At 43.6% G+C, this 17,981-nt stretch overlaps 1 protein-coding gene across 1 annotated transcript in view; it reads right to left on the bottom strand.

Annotated features, from left to right (window-relative positions):
* Window positions 1-3,881: 3,881 nt before the first annotated feature.
* The window catches only part of LOC112226675 (ephrin type-A receptor 4), a 65,949-nt gene continuing 51,849 nt past the window's right edge, over window positions 3,882-17,981 (bottom strand). Inside the window, exons 7-18 of the mRNA XM_024391150.2 lie at window positions 13,269-13,393; window positions 12,315-12,474; window positions 12,078-12,189; window positions 11,464-11,522; window positions 11,233-11,346; window positions 10,674-10,859; window positions 10,461-10,522; window positions 9,879-10,088; window positions 9,534-9,710; window positions 5,643-5,833; window positions 5,372-5,530; window positions 3,882-5,187 (exon numbers count right to left, since the gene is read on the bottom strand). Coding sequence (XP_024246918.2) covers window positions 5,058-5,187; window positions 5,372-5,530; window positions 5,643-5,833; window positions 9,534-9,710; window positions 9,879-10,088; window positions 10,461-10,522; window positions 10,674-10,859; window positions 11,233-11,346; window positions 11,464-11,522; window positions 12,078-12,189; window positions 12,315-12,474; window positions 13,269-13,393 — 1,685 coding nt within the window. The 3' untranslated portion in view covers window positions 3,882-5,057. The remainder of the gene's footprint in view (window positions 5,188-5,371; window positions 5,531-5,642; window positions 5,834-9,533; window positions 9,711-9,878; window positions 10,089-10,460; window positions 10,523-10,673; window positions 10,860-11,232; window positions 11,347-11,463; window positions 11,523-12,077; window positions 12,190-12,314; window positions 12,475-13,268; window positions 13,394-17,981) is intronic.

The following is a 17,981-nucleotide window of genomic DNA, read 5'->3' as shown; positions in this document are numbered from 1 at the left end:
TACATGTTATGTGTAACGTGAAGTCCTATGAGTGCCATCTGATGAAGATCATCAAAGGTTAGTGATTAATTTTCTCTATTTCTGCTTTTTGTGACTCCTCTCTTTGGCTGGAAAAATGGCTGTATGGTTTTCTGTGACTAGGTGCTGACTTAACATAATCGCATGGTGTGCATTCGCAGTAAAGTCTTTTGAAATCAGACACTGTGGTTGGATTTACAAGAAGTTTATCTTTAAAATGGTGGATAATAGTTTTTTTTTTATTAGGGATTTCTGTTGTTTTGAATTTGGCACCCCCCCCCAATTTCACTGGCTGTTGTCGATGTAGGACTCTAGCGTCCCACTTGTACCAGAGAGGTTAATGTCTATGGCCCCAGTTTACAGTTTGCTGAGTGCCAGAGTGGTGTTGGCTTATGGAGGGATGTAGACAACTGTGATAATTACAGATAATGACTCTGTTGGTAGTCCTTATTTCCTTCACACTTGAAGCAGCACGGCAGTTGTTATTTGACGAAAAACCACACTCCACCTCCTTTTGAATTCCCAGAGGCTGCCTTCTGATCCTGCCGCTGCATGGACAATCCACGAGTACTACGTGCGTAGCATCATCATCCAGCCACGTTTCAGTAAGACATATAATATAGCAGCTTTTCAAGTCTCTCTGATAGGAGACTCTCGAACGAAGCTCATCCATCTTATTCTCCAGTGACTGGACATTTGCCAGTAGAACATAGGGGAGCGGCGTTCTGTTTTCTCATCGCAACCAATTTCCCCACCTCGTCTCCAGCTGCGTTTTGGTAGCCCCTGGAACAATGAATAAGGTTCGGTATGAACAGTGGAACAGCTGAGTCGCATTTGAAGTTGAAATCGAGGTTCGTAACTTTTGATCTGATGTCCAGAAGTGCTTGGTGGTCATGTGTGATAATAGTACACACTTTCTTTTAATATAAACACGATTAAAGTCACTATATAGCCAAGTTGAGTTCGAACTCGTAAGATGTCGCCCTTTTTTGTCGGTGCCACCTTCATGAGGTGTTGCTGTAACTCTCAGCTCTCTCTCTCCCTCTCTCTCTTTCACTATGTGCGTGCATAGATGCGTGCATCTTAAAGATAATATTTTTGGGGTTGGGGACTGGGGCTTGTAGTCTGTAAATGTGATTGGCAATTGGTGGTCCTAGTGTAATGTTGTAACGGCGGGAGGAGGCTTCGTAGAGAGCAGCAAGATTAGCGTTAATCACACTAGTATTCCCCAAGGAGGTTCTGAATAGACAATGACAGAGACATTGTAGGTCTGCAGACCACACCCTTCCTCCCCCGACCCGGACAACTACGCCCTCAGCGACCCCTCTATGACCTTTAAACCAGGACTCCTGGGTCCATCTAGGATCAGGTCCCCTCTGTCAATGTATTCATTAGGATCAGCATTTCCACTCTGAGACTCTGTTTGTTGGTTTTCATTACAGACATTTACTTTCATTGACAAGACTCCATTAAATGGCTGTGGCTATTTGAAGTATTCCTGATAACTATTCCGCAGAAAAGTCATAGAGCTATTACCCAACTGTCTGAACAGTTTTTAGGGTGAAAGGTGCTGTGGTAAGATGCCACATCAGACTCATTAATTGGCTGCTAATGTCTGTCTCAGACTCATTAGTCAGCTTTTAATGTCTGTCAGATGTTATCTGTCCACTGGCAGCGGGAGAGGTGGATCACATGACTCGAGTCAGTGGCTCCAGTAATAAAGGGAGCACAGGTTGCCAAATTGGACAGGTGGCTATACCAGGATGGCGTGAGAGAGGGAGATAAAAAGAGGACTAGGCGTTTCTGTATACACTGAGTGTACAAAACATTAGGAACACCCTCCTAATATTGAGTTCCACCCCTTTTTGCCCTCAGAACGGCCTCAATTCGTCGGGGCGTGGACTCTACAGGGTGTCGAGTGTTCCACTGGGATGCTTCCCACAGTTGTGTCAAGTTGGCTGGTAGCAATTCTTGACACAAACCGGTGCTCCTCGCACCTACTACCGTACCTGTTCAAAGGCACTAAAATACACATACACAATCCATGTCTCACTTGTCTCAATGCTTCAAAATCCTTCTTTAATCTGTCTCCTCCCCTTCATCTACACTGACTCGAAGTGGATTTAACAAGTGACATCAATAAGGGATCATAGCTTTCACCTGGATTCACCTGGTCAGTCTGTCATGGAAAGAGCATGTGTTCTTAATGTTTTGTATACTCAGTGTATGCTATTTTACACTGGGGGGACTGCCTGTCACCTCTCTACCAGTACCAGTGGGCACGCAAACTTGCTTGCACGTACACACACAAAACACGCACACCAGGGTTACCGTGGGAATGCCTCTGGCATTGCATTGGTCAATGAGGTGATGCATTTAAATGGAAATCCTGAAAGAAATGTAAACCCTGGCTGTGTGTGTGTGTGTGTATGTGCGTGCATGCGACTGTGTGTGCGTGTGTGTGTCTAAACCCTGTCTCTCTCCTCCCAGTCACACACACATTAGGGTACGGTTGGCTGGCTATTAAAGACACCCCACGGTCACTCCCCCTGTGTAAGACCAGGCGAGATTAGCCTGTTCTATTACCACACTAATCTAGTGACCAAAAGACCACAATGACACCCTACAGAGAGCGGGAGAGAGAGAGAGAGCGCGCGAGAGACAGAGGGGAGAATTTTTGAATTGAAGCATTCATCCTAACAGAGATTCTGTTCTCTTAACATGGTTTTTTCAGTGGCAGCCTGCGTAGACAGACGGACAGATTAAGAACGGGTGTCTGTCTTCGTGCTCCGGTCTCCCTCAAACTCTATTAGAGTGGGAGAGTGGGAGCACATGAATCTATAAGGACAGAGTGGGTTTTGTCCGAGATGGGTTTCGTCTGTGGGAGAGAGGAGTGTGTCTAACACCATTAATGGATCAACTCTTCAAAAAGACTGTCCCAGCATATCTGCCCCACACCCCTAACCCACAGGCCGGCTTTGTGTTGGTGCGAGTGTGTGTGTGTGTGTGTGTGTCTCTCTCAGATCATATGCAAAACCCCGGTGTAGAATGTCTGAGTATCCAAGGTGATTTGCCTGTTGTCTCCAGCTGGCAAGGATTTTATTTAATCCAAAAAAGCAAATATCCCTGATTTGAATGTGAAATTGAGGTTTGGATCTGTGCAAGTACATGTCGTTGCTAAAGTGACATATCTGTGTTGTACTGCTACCGATGTCCTTCACCTATGCTGTCCATGTGTGTGTGCCCGAAGTTCTCTCCTGCTGCGTGTGTGTCACAGTGTGTGTGTGTGTGACACACTGTGTATGCGTTTCTCCGTGTGTGTTTAGCAGATGGCTCTCTCCACACCACTGAACGTTTTAACAGAATGCCTCCCAGCACCCTTCACTTTAATCCACCTGGCTTTGTTGCCGGTCAGACCACACCAGTGCACACACTTCCCTTAGTTACACACACACACACACACACACACACACACACACACACACACACACACACACACTTCCCTTAGTTACACACACACACACACTGAACACACACTTCCCAGTCGCACGCACACACACTTCCCAGTCGCACGCACACACACACACACACACACACTTCCCAGTCGCACACACACACACACACACACACACTTCCCAGTCGCACACACACACACACACACACTTCCCAGTCGCACACACACACACACACACACACACCGAACACACACTTCCCAGTCGCACGCACACACACACACACTTCCCAGTCGCACACACTCTTCTGCATCTGCTTCAAAAAGAAGTTCAGACAGAAATGACCCATTTCAGGCATTTACATGATTCCTATTTCACAATGTACAACCTCGATAATAAGAAGACGATAAATAGAATGAAATCCTTTATGCACCTGATTGTATTTCCAAACAGTAACATTTTACAAAGACATGTAATACCTAGAGTATATGTTAATCGATGACGAGATAAAACTAGCTAATACCGTTGTTAATGTGCTCATCCTAAATAAAAAGCCAGCAAGAGCTTGGCACACATACATTCTATCACCAAACGCTCCCCTGCCCATATTTCTGTCTTTGAATATCTCAAACTAGTCCTCAAAGGCAAGCACACACACCAGGATTGAGGTCAATTCCATTTCAATTCCAGTCTATTCAGAAAGTAAACCCAATTCTAATTGAACATTTTACTGATTGAAATGCATTGGAAGAGAATTGGAGTTGGAATGTCATTGTATTTTCTGAATTGACTGGAATTTAAATGGATTTGACCCCAACCCTGACACACACACACACACACACACACTGATGCTTCAGAACTACACTTTATCAGCTCGTCCATTAAGTTTCTCGACTTCCAGACGACATTCAATTTGTCCTGTTTTTATTTGTCGAACTATGCTTCACTATTAACTTACAAGTCTTTGTTGGTGAATATTTGTAGCACTCATTAGTCCTTGTCTACAAAGCTCAATGGATGGATTACTTCTTAGTAGGAATGGGAGCTGGAGTCCTTCTGGTATAAAGACAAATGGGTAGTCTAGTCCTGAGATGCATATGAGGCAAACTGGAGGTGTCTGGAAATGTGTATGGGAGAGAAAACAGTTTCTAAACTGAAAACAATGGCACCACTCTGAATGAGCTACAGACATGTTTCGCGCATGACAAGTCGGGATGACACAAAATCAACAACAAAAAATGTTTAAAAAAAGAAATCAGGAGCAGATGAAATGTTATTTACACGGACACGTATGTACAAAAAGTAAACAAAAAAAGGGACAAAATGTCTCGTTGTTTCCTCAGTGTTGCAGTGAAACCATCTTCAGCAGCTTCTTCAGCCTCAGGTCAAACCTCAGGTCATAGTTCAAAGATCAAAGTTTATAGGGTTTATAAAAGTGCTGTTTTTCTCTCTTCCGTTCATATTTTCTGTTGTAGTTTTTTGTATGGTGATGTAATTCCTTGTGAAAATCTCATTCTAAAGTGCATGGATGAGGTAAATAAAATTCATTAAAAACAAATTGTTTTAGTTTTGTATCCATTCACTGGCTCAGACGGGAACCATACTGTCTGGCATCTGTTCCTGTATTTGTTGCATGTGGGACAGCAATACCTGCTGCACACTGGCAAGGATCTGGTCCTGGTGTGATGGTGTGATAATTCCTATACTGGTCATATCCCTGTAAACATGGAATAATTAAATTAGACATGTTCAGAAGACTGAGTACCCACCCAGAAAGAAAGAGAGAGAGAAAGAGAGAGCGGGGGGGAATAGAGGGAGAGAAATAGAGCCATAGTGATATATAGAGAGGGGGGTTAGAGAGAGAGAGAGAGATACAGAGATACAGAGAGAGAGAGACTCACTGATGTGTGAGGGTTAGCAGGCTGTCAGGGCTGGTGTATCCAGCAGTAGTGAGCGTGTCTCTATACATGCCCATCCCTATAGCCTGAAGACAGTCTTCTGCTGACCACACTGACACAAACTCTGGACCTCCTACAGGCTCCAACAGACTGGGAACAGGTCTGCACAGAGAGATAAAGACAGAGGTTGAGGTAGTTATGGGGAGTGAATGTTATGCTGGAAAAACACATTGAAAGAGCTTGCAATGAAAGACATCGTGTTCCCCGTGTGTACCTGTCTCCTCCTGTCCTCCTCAGAGTGGTGGTCGGGTTGCGGATGAGTTTATCCAGCATGTTGAGGATCTGTGTGAAGCTGGGTCTGTGTGTTCTCTCTGTCTGCCAGCAATCTAACATCAGCTGGTGTAGACACACAGGACAGTCCATTGGCGGGGGCAGACGGTAGCCCTCATCTATTGCTTTTATCACCTGGAGAGAGAGGGAGGAGAGAGACATTTGTCATTTCTTTCTTCTTTTGGAACTTTTGTGAGTGTAACGTTTACTGTTCATTTTTATTGATTATCTCACTTTTGTTTACTAAGGGAAAATGGCGCTGGATGAAATGGCAGCAGTTTTACGGGCGCCCAACCAATTGTGCTATTATGTGGGGGTTTTTTTCGTGTTATTTGTAACTTATTTTGTACATAATGTTTCTGCCACCGTATCTTATGGCAAAAAAAGAGCTTCTGGATATCAGGACAGAGATCACTCACCACGGATTAGACAAAGAGTTTTTCTACAACAAGGACAACGCACAAGATACTCTCCAAACACCCTACAGGGCCAACATCCCCGTTATTTGCAAGAGGAAGCGACGCAGGTACAGAGGACAAAGAGCCGGATGCCTGGTCAGGACCCGTAGAAAGTGAGTGGGAAAGCTGCCGTTACAGTCAATACTACTAATAAATCATTGGACAACCAATTAGACGAGGTACGATCACGAATATCACGACATCAAAAACTGTAATATTCTATGTTTCACGGAATCGTGGCTGAATGACGACATGGATATTCAGCTAGCGGGACATACGCTGCACCGGCAAGATAGAACAGCACACTGCGAGATGAGGGGGGTGGGGGTTCTGTGCATATTTGTAAACAACAGCTGGTGCATGAAATCTAAGGAAGTCTCTAGATTTTGCTCGCCTGAAGTAGAGTATATTGTGATAAATTGCAGGCCACACTACTTGCCTAGAGAGTTTTCAGCTATACTTTTCGTGGCTGTTTATTTACCACCACAGACAGATGCTGGCACTAAGACCGCACTCAGTCAGCTGTATAAGGAAATAAGCAAACAGGAAACCACTCACCCAGAAGCGGCGCTCCTAGTGGCTGGAGACTTTAATGCAGGGAAACTTAAATCAGTTCTACCAAATTTCTATCAACATGTTAAATGTGAAACCAGAGGGAAAACAACTCTAGATCACCTTTACTCCACACACAGAGATGCATACAAAGCTCTCCCTCGCCCTCCATTTGGTAAATCAGACCACAACTCTATTGTTCTGATTCCTGCTTACAAGCAAAAATTAAAGCAGGAAGCACCAGTGACCCTGTCTATAAAAAAGTGGTCAGATGAAGCAGATGCTAAACTACAGGACTCTTTTGATATCACAGACTGGAACATGTTCCGGGATTCTTCCGATGGCATTGAGGAGTACACCACATCAGTCACTGGATTTATCAATAAGTGCATCGAGGACATCGTCCCCACAGTGACTGTACGTACATACCCCAACCAGAAGCCATGGATTACAGGAAACATTCGCACTGAGCTAAAGGGTAGAGCTGCCGCTTTCAAGGTGCATGACGCTAACCCGGAAGCTTACAATTAATCCTGCTATGCCCTTAGATGAACCATCAAACAGGCAAAGCGTCAATACAGGACTAAGATTGAATCATACTACACCGGCTCTGACGCTCATCTTATGTGGTGGGGATTGCAAACTATTACAGACTACAAAGGGAAGCACGAGCCTACCAGAGAGCTAAATCACTTCTATGCTCGCTTCAAGGCAAACAACACTGAGGCATGCATGAGAGCATCAGCTGTTCCGGACGACGTGTGTGATCACGCTCTCCGTAGCCGACGTGAGTAAGACCTTTAAACAGGTCAACATTCACAAGGCTGCAGGGCCAGACGGATTACCAGGACGTGTGCTCCATGCATGTGCTGACCAACTGGCAGGTCTTAACTGACTTGCCTGGTTAAATAAAGGTAAAATAAATAAAATAAAATAAAGGTGCCTTCACTGACATTTTCAACATGTCCCTGATTGAGTCTGTAATACCAACATGTTGTTTCAAGCAGACCACCATAGTCCCTGTGCCCAAGAACATAAAGGCAACCTGCATCACTCACGTCCTGTATCACTCCCGTCCGTAGCCATGAAGTGCTTTGAAAAGTTGGTAATGGCTCACATCAACACCATTATCCCAGAAACCCTAGACCCACTCCAGTTTGCATACCGCCCAAACAGATGATGCAATCTCTATTGCACTCTACACTGCCCTTTCCCACCTGGACAAAAGGAACACCTACATATGTGAGAATGCTATTCATTGAATACAGCTCAGCGTTCAACCATAGTGTCCTCGAAGCTCATCACTAAGCTAAGGATCCTGGGACTAAACACCTCCCTCTGCAACTGGATCCTGGACTTCCTGACCGGCCGCCCCCAGGTGGTGAGGGTAGGTAGCAACACATCTGCCACGCTGATCCTCAACACTGGAGCTCCCCAGATGGTGCGTGCTCAGTCCCCTCCAGTACTCCCTGTTCACCCATGACTGCGTGGCCAGGCAAGACTCCAACACCATCATTGCAGATGACACAACAGTGGTAGGCCTGATCACCGACAACGACGAGACAGCCTATAGGGAGGTGGTCAGAGAACTGGCCGGGTTGTGCCAGGACAACAACCTATCCCTCAACGTAACCAAGACTAAGGATATGTGGACTACAGGAAAAGGAGGACTGAGCATGCATCCATTCTCACCGACGGGGCTGTAGTGGAGCAGGTTGAGAGCTTTAAGTTCCTTGGTGTTCACATCAACAACAAACTAGAATAGTCCAAACACACCAAGACAGTCGTGAAGAGTAAGCGTATTCCCCCTCAGGAAACTAAAAAGATTTGGCATGGGTCCTGAGATCCTCAAATGGTTCTACAGCTGCAAGAGCATCCTGACTGGTTGCATCACTGCCTGGTTGAAAGTCCGTGTTGCCCAGCAACAACCCCAAAACATCTCTGCTCTAGAGGAGATCTGCATGGAGGAATGGGCCAAAATACCAGCAACAGTGTGTGAAGAATTACAGAAAATGAAGACTTACAGAAAACGTCTGTTATTGCCAACAAAGGGTATATAACAAAGTATTGAGAAACTTTTGTCATTGACCAAATACTTATTTTCAATTACTTATTATGTCTGTCATAGTTGAAGTGTACCTATGATGAAAATTACAGGCCTCTATCATCTTTTTAAGTGGGAGAACTTGCACAAATGGTGCCTGACTAAATACTTTTTTGCCCCACTGTACATGTTCATACTACCTTAATCAGCCTGACTAACCGGTGTCTGTATGTAGCCTCGCTACTTTTATAGCCCCGCTATTGTCTATAGCCTGTCTTTTTACTGTTGTTGAATTTCTTTACTTAACTATTGTTCACCTAATACCCTTTTTGCACTATTGGTTAGAGCCTGTAAGTAAGCATTTCACTGTAAGGTCTACACCTGTTGTACTCGGCACACGTAACAAATAAACTTTGATTTGATCTAGTTCACTTGCTTTGGCAATGTTAACATATGTTTCCCATGCCAATAAAGCCCTTAAATTGAATTGAGAGAGAACAGGGTATAGAGAAAGAGGGTAAGAAAGCATGTTTAACTAACTTTGTCTACAGTGAATACATTTGCACACATTTCTAAAAACCTGTTTTCACTTTACCATTATGGGGCATTGTGTGTAGACTGATTTAACAAATTTTAGAACAAGGCTGTAGGGTAACAAAATGTGGGAAAAGTGGGCTCTGAATACTTTCCAAATGCACTGTAACCATCTAACTTTGCTCCAGTCCACACGAAAAAGATTCCACATTCAGGGGAAAATCCGTTACATAGAAAATGCACTTACATCCTGGTTACTCATGTCCCAATATGGTCTCTCTCCATAGGACATCACCTCCCACATGACCACGCCATAGCTCCAGGTGTCAGAGGATGGGGTGAACTTCCTGTAGGCGATGGCCTCTGGAGAGGTCCATCTAATGGGGATCTTCCCCCCTGGAGAGTGGTACGTCCCAGTCACCTCCTGTAAACACATGGGAAAAGAATTGTATTTGAATCCACAGTCTAGCACAAAGGACCCATAGTTCAAAGGTGAGTGATCTTACAGTCATTGAAACATGAACCTATCTCACATACGAAATCATTACCCCAGATACATGTTAGTGTTCTATGTTCACCCCTGTGTTCTTACCCGTGTGGTGTAGGCATTCTCAGGGTCCTCTTGGAGTACTCGGGACAGGCCGAAGTCAGACACCTTGCACACCAGGTTGCTGTTGACCAGGATGTTGCGGGCGGCCAGGTCTCGGTGAACGTAGCTCATGTCAGACAGGTACTTCATGCCCGACGCGATGCCACGCAGCATGCCCACTAACTGGATCACTGTGAAATGACCATCATGTTTCTAACGGAGAGAGAGAGAGAGACTTTAGGACAGGTGTCAAACTCACTCCAGGGAGGGCTGAATTCAAGTCACTGACTAGTAAGGAACTCCCCTCGTCTGGTTGTCTAGGTCTTAATTGAAACTCCCACTGTTTTAGAATATAACACACAGTACAAAGACATAATTATTTCTAATCTTTGTTTAACTTGGCAAGTCAGTTAAGAGCAAATTCTTATTTACAATGACAGCCTACCGGGGAACAGTGGGTTAACTGCCTTGTTCAGAGCTACACCTTGTCAGCTCGGGGATTCGATCCAGCAACCTTTTGGTTACTGGTCCAACGCTCTAACCACTAGGCTACCTGACGCTCCAAGAAACACTAGGACCTCTTACCCTGAGGAAGGCGTCAAGAGATCCATTCTCCATGTACTCTGTGATGATCATCACTGGTTTACCTGCACAGGAGACAAACAAGCAGCGATTAAGACAGGGGGGTGTTCCACAAGGATCAGTTTCGGGGTCCTCTGCATTTTTATATCTTTATAAATGTAGACGGAACCTGTCAATCTCTGCTTGGATTGGTCAAAGTAGCTGTCAATCACTCACATCGCGTGACCACGCCCTCCAGTCTGATGATGTTTGGGTGGTCGAACTGTCCCATGATGCTGGCTTCAGAGAGGAAATCTTGCCTCTGTTTGTTAGAGTATGCTGCCTTCAGACTCTTTATGGCCACGTAGATCTCCCTCTTTCCCTGGAGACGCAGACGGCCACTACACACCTCCCCAAACTCACCTACAACACACACACAGCATAAAGAACTACACACTTCTCCAAACTCACCTACAACACACACACACACACAGCATAAATAACTACACACTTCCCCAAACTCACCTACAACACACACACAGTATAAATAACTACACATCTCCCCAAACTCACCTACAACACACACACATACACAGTATAAATAACTACACACTTCCCCAAACTCACCTACAACACACACAGTATAAATAACTACACACTTCCCCAAACTCACCTACAACAAACACAGTATAAATAACTACACACATCCCCACACTCACCTACAACACAGCATTAGCATCACACACCTTCAAAACCTTGACGATTTACTGTGAGCGTGTGTGTCAGGCTCCCTTACCAATGCCAATGACCTTCTCTATGTGTATGTAGGAGGCGTCAATTTCTTTGGCAAACTCATGAACTGCCTGGTCAGGGTCCTCATAGGTGAACGGGTCCACGTATATCCTCACACCTACAGATGGAGAAAGGGGAGGAGATGGGTTGGGGAAAGGAGTTCAACATGTTTGTGGAATAGGATGAGGTGTGTGTGTGCGTGCGTGTGTGTGCGTGCATGCGTGTGCGGTCTTACCTGGGTTTAGGTGTTTCTCCTCCTCGGAGTCTTGCTTGGCTTGGCTGTATTTGCCCCTCCTGAAAGAAGAAAGGCAGAGGAAGAAGTGGTGAGTGGCACGGAACACACACACAATGTGAGTGATTGACAGCTACTTTGACCAATCCAAGCAGAGACGGGTTATTCAAGGCAAGTAGAGGGAAAGAAGGAGAAGGGGGATGGAGGGTGGGAAGGAGAGAGAATAGTGCCTCTGGTAATATAGGAGGAAAGGTGTGTTATCTTACAGAACCTGTCTGTAACACTACCCTTTGTGTCTTTAAGCGGTGTGGTGTGTCATACCTTGAGAGCCACTGTCAGTAAAAAGAGGCCTCAAGGGAGAGGTTGTGTGTGAGTGTTCGGAGGCCAGGGGGAAGCTGATACAGTGGCTGTGTTGTTGTGGAGACACTAATGATAAGTCAGGGACAAGGGGATTACCAGGTGAACAATCAGACCTTTAGAAGGACATACTGTCTCCTCTTTAATCCCCCTCCAAAGCCCCAGGTGATCTCTGTGTGTGTGTGTGTGTGTGTGTGTGTGTGTGTGTGTGTGTGTGTTTTAGCGGTTGCTTGTTCTTCTGAGGTCATATGTGTTTGTACCTGCGGCTGATAATGAAGACTGCGGTAGAGGTGAGCAGTAGAATCACACCTCCGCTGATTGACAGCAGGAGCAGGGTGGAGCTGGCGGCATCACCAATCAGAGGCAAGGGATCTGTCAGTGGGAGGAGACATCAGGTTACAAACCAGGATGTTTTCTGTAAAAACAGGTCGCCCCCAAAAAATGCAATATCTCTTGCTCAAAAACAGCCGAATAGAATACATTAGAATGTCTTCTACCTGAGTTGGTGGAGAACTCCAAGGGGCCGCTGAACTCTCCGTATCCGGCGGCAGTGCGAGCGCGCACCTGAAACAAGTACACAGTGAGCGGACTCAGCCCAGTGATGTCAGCACTGCGAGACGCCGTCTTCATGATGCGGTAGGAGCTCTCCTTCTGATCCTGATTGGACGAGAGACAGGAAGAGAGAAAGAGGGGAGGGATCTGTTAATGAGCAGAAATCTGCGGCCATATACATGAATCTTTCCAAGATACAGCATAACTTAAATACACCCCATTTTAACTGGGAAGTGTAAAGATAAGGGGTAACGGATGAGGTCATGATCCTAAAATGTAACTTGAAGTTGCAGAACAATGTGTGGTTCTGGAGCAAAATACCTCTCCCTGTGGACCCTAGGCCTATAATCACAAAACCAGACAAGCAAGGACAAACTGTAGCCACACAATTCCAAATCAACTACAAATCACTCCCGCCCATCTTGCTCTCTCCACAAAAAAAAAATGCATCTCGTAGTCTCTCCCTTCATGTCTCCATCGTTCTTTTTCCATGTCAAACACAAGGAATGCTTTGAAGATTGTTTATTGGTTGTTTTATAGGTCTATTGATACCAGTTTAAGCAGATAGCATGTGAACACTCACAAACATGCATGGATGCACATAACACACACACACCAGTTATAGGTTTCCAAAAAAAGAAAGTGGTATCAAAAATAGTGGTATCTAGAACCTAAAACGGTTCTTTGGCTGTCCCCATAGGAAAACCCCCTTTGGTTCCAGATAGAATCCTTTTGGGTTCCTTGTAGAACCCTTTCCACAGAGGGTTCTACCTGGAACACAAACAAGTTCTCCTATGGGGACAGCCGAAGAACTCTTTTGGAACCCTTTTTTCTAAGAGTGTAATTTGTTATTTTTTTTGAAAGGATTTCTGAACCGCGGTTCGCACGAGGCATCTCACCTTCTCGTAGTACTTGACCTCATACTCCAGGATCACCCCATTGGGACGATCGGGCTGTTGCCATGCCAACGACACACCATGCCTGGTGACATCACCAGCCTGGATGGATGTAACTGGGGAGGGAGCTGAGTGAGTGAGAGAGGTACACAAGTTGAAGAACTAGGACAGCCCAAGATACAGGTATATCATGGCTTTTATGTTTGTGTATTGAATCTCTTGAATAGTTTACCAGAAAATAATGTATAAGACACAATGGCATAACATCCGCAAATACAATTATTCAAGCTACAGGATTGACAGGTTTTCATCCAAATCCATATTTGGAGTTGTAAAAAAACCACTTCCCTGAATGTTTGATGGCAGTCACAATGACCCAATTCACCACAGCTGGGTCCTGGATAACTCTTTTACCCTTTTCTCTTGGGAACAGGCCATGACCTTTCTCACCTCTTTTCCTTTCTATCCCTTTATCATTGTCTTTCCCACTTCCTTTATCATTGTCTTTCCCACTTCCTTTCTATCCCTTTATCATTGTCTTTCCCACATCCTGTCTATCTCTTTATCATTGCCTTTCCCACTTCCTTTCTATCACTTTATCATTGTCTTTCCCACATCCTTTCTATCCCTTTATCATTGTCTTTCCCACTTCCTTTATCATTGTCTATCCCACATCCTTCTATCCCTTTATCATTGTCTTTCCCACATCCTTCTATCCCTTTATCATTGTCTTTCCCACTTCCTTTATCATTGTCTTTCCCACATCCTTCTATCCCTTTATCATTGCCTTTCCCACATCCTTTCTATCCCTTTCTCATTTTCTTTACCACATCCTTTCAATCCCTTTATCATTGTCTTTCCCACATCCTTTCAATCCCTTTATCATTGTCTTTCCCACATCCTTTCAATCCCTTTATCATTGTCTTTCCCACATCCTTTCAATCCCTTTATAGTTGTCTTTCCCACATCCTTTCAATCCCTTTATCATTGTCTTTCCCACATCCTTTCAATCCCTTTATCATTGTCTTTCCCACATCCTTTCAATCCCTTTATCATTGTCTTTCTCACATCCTTTCTATCCCTTTATCATTGTCTTTCCCACATCCTTTCAATCCCTTTATAATTGCCTTTCGCCACATCCTTTCTATCCCTTTATCAGTCTTTCCCACATCCTTTCTATCCCTTTATCATTGTCTTTCCCACATCCTTTCTATCCCTTTATAATTGCCTTTCCCACATCCTTTCTATCCCTTTATCATTGTCTTTCCCACATCCTTTCTATCCCTTTATCATTGTCTTTCCCACATCCTTTCTATCCCTTTATCATTGTCTTTCCCACATCCTTCTCTCCCTTTATCATTGCCTTTCCCACATCCTTTCTATCCCTTTATCATTGTCTTTCCCACATCCTTTCTATCCCTTTATCATTGCCTTTCCCACTTCCTTCATCATTGTCTTTCCCACATCCTTCTATCCCTTTATCATTGTCTTTCCCACATCCTTTCTATCCCTTTCTCATTGTCTTTACCACATCCTTTCAATCCCTTTATCATTGTCTTTCCCACATCCTTTCAATCCCTTTATCATTGTCTTTCCCACATCCTTTCAATCCCTTTATCATTGTCTTTCCCACATCCTTTCAATCCCTTTATAGTTGTCTTTCCCACATCCTTTCAATCCCTTTATCATTGTCTTTCCCACATCCTTTCAATCCCTTTATCATTGTCTTTCCCACATCCTTTCAATCCCTTTATCATTGTCTTTCTCACATCCTTTCAATCCCTTTATAATTGCCTTTCCCACATCCTTTCTATCCCTTTATCATTGTCTTTCCCACATCCTTTCAATCCCTTTATAATTGCCTTTCCCACATCCTTTCTATCCCTTTATCATTGTCTTTCCCACATCCTTTCTATCCCTTTATCATTGTCTTTCCCACATCCTTTCAATCCCTTTATCATTGTCTTTCCCACATCCTTTCAATCCCTTTATCATTGTCTTTCCCACATCCTTTCAATCCCTTTATAATTGTCTTTCCCACATCCTTTCTATCCCTTTATCATTGTCTTTCCCACATCCTTCTCTCCCTTTATCATTGCCTTTCCCACATCCTTTCTATCCCTTTATCATTGGCTTTCCCACATCCTTTCTATCCCTTTCTCATTGTCTTTACCACATCCTTTCAATCCCTTTCTCATTGTCTTTACCACATCCTTTCAATCCCTTTATCATTGTCTTTCCCACATCCTTTCAATCCCTTTATCATTGTCTTTCCCACATCCTTTCAATCCCTTTATAGTTGTCTTTCCCACATCCTTTCAATCCCTTTATCATTGTCTTTCCCACTCCCTTTATCATTGTCTTTCCCACATCCTTCTATCCCTTTATCATTGCCTTTCCCACATCCTTTCTATCCCTTTATCATTGTCTTTCCCACATCCTTTCAATCCCTTTATAATTGCCTTTCCCACATCCTTTCTATCCCTTTATCATTGTCTTTCCCACATCCTTTCTATCCCTTTATCATTGTCTTTCCCACATCCTTTCTATCCCTTTATCATTGTCTTTCCCACATCCTTTCAATCCCTTTATCATTGTCTTTCCCACATCCTTTCAATCCCTTTATAATTGCCTTTCCCACATCCTTTCTATCCCTTTATCATTGTCTTTCCCACATCCTTCTCTCCCTTTATCATTGCCTTTCCCACATCCTTTCTATCCCTTTATCATTGTCTTTCCCACATCCTTTCTATCCCTTTATCATTGTCTTTTTCCTTTATCATTGTCTTTCCACATCCTTCTATCCCTTTATCATTGTCTTTCCCACATCCTTTCTATCCCTTTATCATTGTCTTTCCCACATCCTTTCTATCCCTTTATCATTGTCTTTCCCACATCCTTTATATTCATTTATCATTGCCTTTCCCACTTCCTTTATCATTGTCTTTCCCACATCCTTCTATCCCTTTATCATTGTCTTTCCCACATCCTTTATATCCCTTTATCATTGCCTTTCCCACTTCCTTTATCATTGTCTTTCCCACATCCTCTCTATCCCTTTATCATTGTCTTTCCCACATCCTTTCTATCCCTTTATCATTGTCTTTCCCACATCCTTCTATCCCTTTATCATTGCCTTTCCCACTTCCTTTATCATTGTCTTTCCCACATCCTTTCTATCCCTTTATCATTGCCTTTCCCACATCCTTTCTATCCCTTTATCATTGTCTTTCCCACATCCTTTCTATCCCTTTATCTTTGCCTTTCCCACTTCCTTTATCATTGTCTTTCCCACATCCTGTCTATCCCTTTATCATTGTCTTTCCCACTTCCTTTATCATTGTCTTTCCCACATCCTGTCTATCCCTTTATCATTGTCTTTCCCACATCCTTCTTTCCCTTTATCATTGCCTTTCCCACTTCCTTTATCATTGCCTTTCCCACATCCTTTCTATCCCTTTATCATTGTCTTTCCCACATCCTTTCTATCCCTTTATCATTGCCTTTCCCACTTCCTTTATCATTGTCTTTCCCACTTCCTTTCTATCCCTTTATCATTGTCTTTCCCACATCCTGTCTATCCCTTTATCATTGTCTTTCCCACATCCTGTCTATCCCTTTATCAGTCTTTCCCACATCCTTCTATCCCTTTATCAATGTCTTTCCCACATCCTTCTATCCCTTTATAATTGTCTTTCCCACATCCTTTCTATCCCTTTATCATTGCCATTCCCACTTCCTTTATCATTGTCTTTCCCACATCCTTCTCTCCCTTTATCATTGTCTTTCCCACATCCTTTCAATCCCTTTATCATTGTCTTTCCCACTTCCTTTCTATTCCTTTATCATTGCCTTTCACACATCCTTTCTATCCCTTTATCATTGCTTTCCCTTTCCTTTATCAGTCTTTCCCACATCCTTCTATCCCTTTATCATTGCCTTTCCCACATCCTTTCTATCCCTTTATCATTGTCTTTCCCACTTCCTTTATCATTGTCTTTCCCACATCCTTCTATCCCTTTATCATTGTCTTTCCCACATCCTTTCTATCCATTTATCATTGTCTTTCCCACTTCCTTTATCATTTTCTTTCCCACATCCTTTCTATCCCTTTATCATTGCCTTTCCCATCCTTCTTCCTTTATCATTGCTTTCCCACATCCTTCTATCCCTTTATCATTGTCTTTCCCACATCCTTCCTATCCCTTTATCATTGTTTTTCCCACTTCCTTTATCATTGTCATTGCCACATCCTGTCTATCCCTTTATCATTGTCTTTCCCACATCCTTCTATCCCTTTATCATTGCCTTTCCCACATCCTGTCTATCCCACATCCTTTTATCCCTTTATCATTGCCTTTCCCACTTTCTTTTATCATTGTCTTTCCCACATACTTTCTATCCCTTTATCATTGTCTTTCCACATCCTTCTATCCCTTTATCATTGCCTTACCCACATCCTTTCTATCACTTTCTCATTGTCTTTCCCACATCCTTTCTATCCCTTTATCATTGTTTTTCCCACTTCCTTTATCATTGCCTTTCCCACATCCTTTCTATCCCTTTATCATTGTCTTTCCCACATCCTTCCTATCCCTTTATCATTGTTTTCCCACTTCCTTTATCATTGTCTTTGCCACATCCTTCTATCCCTTTATCATTGTCTTTCCCACATCCTTTCTATCCCTTTATCATTGCCATTCCCACTTCCTTTAT

This window comes from Oncorhynchus tshawytscha, linkage group LG28 (genome assembly GCF_018296145.1).
Source record: "Oncorhynchus tshawytscha isolate Ot180627B linkage group LG28, Otsh_v2.0, whole genome shotgun sequence".
Taxonomy (NCBI): domain Eukaryota; kingdom Metazoa; phylum Chordata; class Actinopteri; order Salmoniformes; family Salmonidae; genus Oncorhynchus; species Oncorhynchus tshawytscha.
This window is presented reverse-complemented; position numbering and strand designations above follow the sequence as displayed.